Genomic DNA, 6978 nt, shown 5'->3' with positions numbered 1-6978 from the left:
ACATCTCCCACTTAGCCTCTTGTACTTGAAGACCTGCCACTGTCCTCTCCTTGCTGCCTCCTTCTTGCTCCTCCAGCTTTAAAACTGTTGTACCAGAGGAGAGGAATCTCATTGTTTTATTAGTTTTAATCAGATATTTGGATGAGAAGACGATATATGTTTAACTGTAGAAAGACACAAAGACCGTGAAGTACAAAATGGAAATTTCAGGTTGTTATGTATGACAATTTGTTAAAAAGTTATAATACTTGATAAGTGCATTTGCTAGAATAGGAGAGATCATGTTCATACTGTAGCTGGGGATTTCTTTAAGTTAATTGATAATGTTTTCTAAAGGTGTTCATTTTCTTTGAGTTCTGAATAATTGATAAGGTTTCATCCACTTGCTTCTGTGCACTCAGGCTCCAGGTTGGAGTATCGTATTGACTGTCATAGTTTCACATTGCATTTCTTTGATAGTACCAACTTAAAGAGTTCCTGTCGCTCTCAGGCTGGAGTTGGCAGTGAGCATCATCAGTTGTGTTGGCACGACTGTCTCTGGATTTGTGTTAGAAACAGGATTATTTCATTTTGTAAACTATAGTTTATTGTTAGTGGAGTTGAGGGTCAACCTGCTGCCAATTGGGAGCTGGCATGAGTTGTCAGAGGTATATGCAAAGTCCTTAAGCTAGCACAGCTGCTGAAAATAATATTATATGGAGCTACTGCCTAACTTATCAGTTAAAATTATTTCTAAGAGCCCATCCATTTTCTTTCTGTGTTTAAAGAACTAGATTTGTGCAAGTCACCTTGCATTGGATCATTTTTGTTCTTTCTGTCCCTCTGTTTGCAGTTTAACATGAATCATGTGCTTCTTCACTCCGTCTTGCTAATACATGAAGTACAACATTTTCCACTTCCTCATTTGCACTTTTCCTGTACACCTTTCTTCTTGTCAGACAGAAACTGTTCTCACTTGGACACATTCACAAACTGCTGCTATATCAATCCTCCTCTGGTGACTTTTGTTTTTAATGCTTTTCTTGTCAAGTCGATTAGGAGGAAGCTCATCCACAAGGCCAAATAAGCAGGTTAAAAATTAAATTAAGAAAAGAAAAAGTATTTTAAGGGAAAGAAAGACTATAGTTTGGTCAGTGATTGATGATTATTTCAGGGGAATGTATTGAGTCTTGCCATTTCCTGTTAGCCTAAGGAAAAGAAGTGATCTAGTCAGATATAAAAAAAAAAAAAAATGCAGACCCATTCGTTGTCCTGCTTTTCTCTTATGATTATACATTTAACTGTTATTTTTGTCCATGCTAGTTCATAATTTTTACTTTGTTATAAGAATAGAAAAAGGACTGGATTTTTTTGAGCATCAGTGTTTTAATTCCTTCAATCCTTTGTTGTTTCTCCTCTCCATCTGCCAAATGAAAACAGGATAAAGGCTTTTTAGAGATATGTTCTTTTGTACTTTCTCCATGGTAGACAGTAGTAGCAGGGTTGTAAATATCTGTATTGCAAAATGCAGAGGATGTATTGCTGTGGCGCATGCTTTTCACTAATCAGCTTGTTTCCACAAATTTCTGGGCTTTTTTGTTTGTTTCTGGTTTTCTAAAATGAAGATGCTCAGTGAAGCAACAGATGGACTTTAGTTTCCGTTACTGTTTTGTGATACGATTTCTTAGATTTTCCTGAATGTCTAGATTTTTTTAGAGTTTTCTTTTATAGATTCAGCAACACAGTGTTTCTGGAAGAGAATCTTTAAGATATGATAGTAAATAGTTCTAGGGCTTATAGGCAACCTGTATTTAAAAAAACCCCACATCCCAATGTCCATGTAGCGAATTTCAGTGTTTTAGTTTGTCAGCTAGCAGTGAATGAAACCACATTTTGTTGGTCATATAATGTACTGTTGTTACATTTTTTTAGGTTCATTTAATGTTTTTTTATATCTGTTTAATAGTGTAATAAAGGCTTTTAGAAGTAAGATAATTTCTTTATGGCTAACAGACTGCAAAATTACATTAATGTCAGTCACTGCACTAGCAATCTCTCTTTGCTCAAATACTGTGGATTTCTTTAGCCATGCTGATTAGCACATTCTAGTTGCAATGGCTGGTCTCTCTTCAACTCACGGGTGCTTTTATTTCCAGCTCTTCAGAGTCCCATGAAAAACATTTGCCAAAATGTTGCTGTTATTTGCTTAAGCTACGTGATTCTTTCTTTATTGGTGTGCGTGTGTGTATGCAAGGCAGTTTTTTTAATTGATCTGCAGAAGGAGGTCTGCCTTCATAGTCTGAATGTCTGGAATAGAGTCAAGAAAAGTTGGAAAGGGAGACTTCTCAGCACCATTACCAGGAAATTAAATACTTTGTGAACTGCAGTCTTTTTTCTTTAGCAATGTCTTCCTTAATTTCTTAGATTATTAATTTGATTCTTCAGAGCAAGGAAGAGATTTTCATCAGTTGAAAACTTTTTCCTAATTGCAATTGTTATCCCAATGGGTTGGGAAAATAGTTATCTGAGTGAATTTTTATGTTTTGTAATAATTTCTTGAGCACTGGTTTTATTCTTAGGGTCTTTTCCCCCCCCTGCTCTTATCTTTACCAACCCATCTGTGGCTCAGTAGTGAGTTTTGTATAAGAATGGCAAGAACTGTAAATAAAATTTTTGATTGGATATTAATGTACTGTTCTCTTTTCTCCTACCACACAACTTGCAAGTGTTTTTTGTCCACTCTCTTTCTCTTTGTTATGTTTATGATCACAAATAGGTAAGCAGCATTTACGTCTAAAATTGGGCGTCTGGTGATAATGAATCTTACCTAGAATCTGCTTCTCAGTGCAATCCAATTAGATTTGTTTTCAGGCAGTTCGTTCCTCTTCCTTCAATTTATAATGTTACTGTTTCAAAATTTTTTGAATGTACGTTCTCTAGTTGTATGTCTTAGTCTCACAGAGTCATATATAGCAGTCTCCACTATTTAAACATATATTGGACAGTTTATTCTTTTGGGGCTGAATTAGAAAGAAAAGTGAAAATATGTTAGTTGTTAAAAATAGATATGACTGCTATTGATAGGTTTTTTTCTTTATTTCCTTTCACCAGTTTTCTTTTATGAAAGATGAAGTCCTCTGAGGGATGCATCTTGTTTTGGGAAATAAATGAAAGACCGTTAAGCAGAATCCATACTGTGGATTTCATTAGTTTCAAAATACTAGTTGTACTCACACTAATGATGCCATTAATTTCACTAGCCTTTGAATTTGCTGAGCTGTTTGTAGTCTGTTTTTTCACTAATTCACAGATTAAACATGCTGTTTTAACAGGAACATGCTCACAGAGGAGGAGCTGTGTTAGTGTTTTGATATGTTATGCAGTCATAGTAATGGATACTGCTGAATTTAGTCAGGGGTTAATGTGGGGTTCACTGTTTGACACAGATTACTGTATCAGGTATAAGCTTTCAGTTTAGACAGGAAAGACTGCTGTGACTGTAAGGTATGAGCCAGGGGTGAACCACCTCAGTGGTACCTGCCTGGATGAACGGGTGATTTTAAAACTTGCTCAGAAAGACAGGAACTGTCCTCATTCCAGTGGGTGCTATCTGTGAATATAAATATTCAGAGAGCAACTTTCCTGTCTTCTCATTGAGTTGATCATTTTAGCAAAAGCCATCTTAGCTTGTTTATAAAGCACTTTCAAATGTTCTCTTAAAAACCTTAGAAGCTAATCTCCACTTGCCAGATTTCCAGTTTTCCTTGGCAGAACCTGCCCAATTTTCTTCTCAGCCAATAAAAAAACCCCTTAGTAAATTGAAATTGGGAGGGAAGAGGATTTCATGTAGACATGAATAACTTTTAATACTGAATGAAGAAGCTGGAGTCTCTGCCTGTTGCAGTGATGAACCCTGCTACATACTCTGGATCCAGATTCCTGTATGCTGTGTTATGTCTTGACATTTCTATGAACTTGTCAATGGATCTGTTGTGAATACTCATGACAGAGAATCCTGTGGATAAAGAATACTGTTTACTCCATGGCAATAAGCAGACAGACAGACATCTTCTGTTGGATACCTTATCTTTTATTGCAGTAAGGAGGCTGTATAATGTTCTCAGTGCTCTTCTCTACTTTGTATGAGTGGTTGTTGGCATGAGATTATAAAAATGTGAAATTTGTGATTGGTCTTTTGGTTAATGTGACATGTATAGACTTTTGAACAAGTGATCAAAGGGATACCAGAATATTTTAGAATTGGGAGCTTATCAGCTTGCCCAAAGGAAGAAACAAATACAAATATAAAATTTAATAAATATTACAAAGCTGCCAATAATAAATCATAAAAGTACTAATAAATATATTTTTAAGCTTACTGTGATGAAGAAAGATACTGAAATGAAACAGAAGAAAATTTAATCTGAATTAAACTCTGTTATTTTCTAGAGCAAAAAAGCATCATAAGACAGGGAGGAATTTTACCCACGTTGAATGTTTCCACAGTGAAAGGAATCCAAAATTTCAGGCACATAATCACAAGTTTTCATAATGCAGTGAGTTTATGTACATCTGCTTAGCACCAGTCACTGACTTTGTGCCTACTCTTAGGTTTAAGCTTACACTTTGCCATTTGGTGTAAACTAGATATATACATGCTGAGCCATTGTAGCTTAACTGACTTCTGGTGAATTTTTAAGGAGAAAGGGAAAAAAACCATTAGATTTAACTATTGCAGCACCAATTCTAGTCATGAAACATCCAAATGAGGCAGTTTCTTTCCTCAGAACAAAAGTTCCTGCATTTTGTACTGTGTGATTTAAAAAGTTGGACTTCACAGTAGCAAGCCTTTAAAAAAAAAAAAAAAGGATAGTGAAAGTAAGATTTTTGAAAGTGTGGAGAAAGATTCCAACAGAAGCTGGGTGAGATGATTTCTAGGACGGTAATTTCCTGTTGGAGGAACGAATATTTTGTCGTTGTAAATATTTACCACCTAAGATGGTAAAGAGCTAAGATTGTCTTGCTTTTAATTAAGCTCTGTCTACTAATACTGACATTGTAGCATGTGCACACTTTGGCAACCTAACCAATGACTCATGTTTATACAGTAACTTAATACTGAATAGTTATGATATTTGACTTGAGACCAGAAAAGTCATGATTTTAATACCTGATTTTACAGGGCCATGGCAAGTGACCAAAGTGTGTTGAAATTGTGGTCCTGTTACAGGTTTGCAAATCCATCTCCTTGGAATTCTCTACCTACTGGTGCTTAAAATTCAGATGCTGTCACTATGATCAACAGTGTACTAAAATTAAAGAAGTAAAAGGATAATATATATTTTCTCTTTTGTTTAGGCTGCAAAATTTGGACATCCAATGGGATTAAATCAGGCTCCTCCCCCACGTTCTTCTGTTCGAAGATCATTTGGAAGATCTAAGCGATTTAGTATTACTCGTTCTCTGGATGACCTTGAGGTAATTAACTTTCACTTAAAACTTAGAAGTGAGTCCTAGAGAGGAACTTACAGTAGTTAATGCTGATCATTAACAAAGTAAGTAATGTCTGTAGTGTAATAAAGGTACTAATCATCATACGACATTTATGTGAGGGGAATAGAGATTTCAGGTATCACCTGACTTATTCATTGTCTCTTTAATAGTTTACATTGATACCAGCAGTGGCCATTCTTCCTGTGGGAAGTTTTGACTTTATTTTAATCATCACAGCTGGTCATATAAGGCAAAACAACATGATTTTGCTGCTCAAAATGTCCATCAATCATTGTATCATGATATATAAAAATTAAATGCTCATCATACTCTTTTTTTCATTCAGCTGATGATCATTGCATTGGGAAAATTTTGAGGGGTTAAATTTGCTACTGGAACAGTCTCTTTATATAACTTCTTAAGGAATGTAGCTTACTGAGTATGGAAAAGTTTTTAAAAATACTTAAATAGGTTTTTCTTCCTTATATGTCAGCAGTTGAGAAAAGGGAATTCCTAATCAACTTGCTGTTGGTCATTGGTTCTGTTGAGTTTGGATCTTGCTGAGTGTAATATTAATCCTATTTCACATCTGGTAAAACATTAGCGTATGCCTAGGCCTCAGGGGCCAAACCTTATTGATTTTGGTGAATACAAGGAATTAAAAGCCATCTGAATTTAAAAAGCTGTTCCTCCTGCTCTGCTGAGAGCATCTCTCAACCAGCTGTAGGAGTATGGCTTCACTTCATTGTCTCTTGTAGTGTGCTTCCTTGGGAAAACCTGACCCATAGTGATGTGAGGTGAATGGAGAGATTTTTCCCTGACCCCTTTCTCAAGCTTATCTGGAAGAAGGTTTGTGGTTGGAGAGAAAAATGTGTGCAGGGCTCTTGGCATAGGAGCCATGTAATACATATTGTAGCGCTCTTCAGCATGGGAGGGAATGTGGCACACAGATTCCTCTAAATGGGAAGGAGGTGTTTGAGAAGCATTTGAGATAGGAGGGGGAAAGAAGGAGATATTCTGAGTTTCCTGCTGTGGGAAAATGTAGGAAGAACAGCTTTTCACTGACTCCGAACTAAAGGAGAGGGGAGCTCAGTGCGCTGGATTTTTAGGGAAGAGAATATATGGAAGGAGCTTCTGGCATGCTTAGGGAATGCAGGTAGGAACTGTAATTACTCATTTCTCAGATGTTTTAAGGCCATTTTTCATTGTGGTCTATTTCTATCTTGTTTGAAGCTTTTAAGTATCTTGCTTTTTTATAGTAATGGAAAATACTTTTTAATTTCTTTGCACTCAGAACTTTAATACAGTAAGTGCATAACTTAAACAGAGCAAGATCCTCTGGATAAAGCTGTTTGGGAACCGTCTAGCTACATCCTTCTTAATCAGAAAATGGTGATTCTTCTAAATTAAAAAAACTTGCTACTATATATTGCCAGTTTTAACAATTTCTGGTCACAGTAAGAGAGAATCCCTTCAGAATATCTAAGAGCTTAGTGTTATTAATTC

At 36.0% G+C, this 6978-nt stretch overlaps 1 protein-coding gene across 1 annotated transcript in view; it reads left to right on the top strand.

Annotated features, from left to right (window-relative positions):
• The window catches only part of LOC104520944 (regulator of G-protein signaling 12-like), a gene marked incomplete at its 3' end in the record, with an annotated part of 18152 nt that extends 12695 nt beyond the window's left edge, over positions 1–5457 (top strand). The window contains exon 2 of the mRNA XM_010162778.2: positions 5338–5457. Coding sequence (XP_010161080.1) covers positions 5338–5457 — 120 coding nt within the window. The remainder of the gene's footprint in view (positions 1–5337) is intronic.
• Positions 5458–6978: the final 1521 nt, after the last annotated feature.

Source organism: Antrostomus carolinensis, unplaced genomic scaffold (genome assembly GCF_000700745.2).
Source record: "Antrostomus carolinensis isolate BGI_N321 unplaced genomic scaffold, ASM70074v2 scaffold52450, whole genome shotgun sequence".
In the NCBI taxonomy this organism is placed as follows: Eukaryota; Metazoa; Chordata; class Aves; order Caprimulgiformes; family Caprimulgidae; genus Antrostomus; species Antrostomus carolinensis.
Note: the sequence above shows the minus strand (reverse complement) of the source record. Positions and strands in the feature narration are given on the sequence as shown.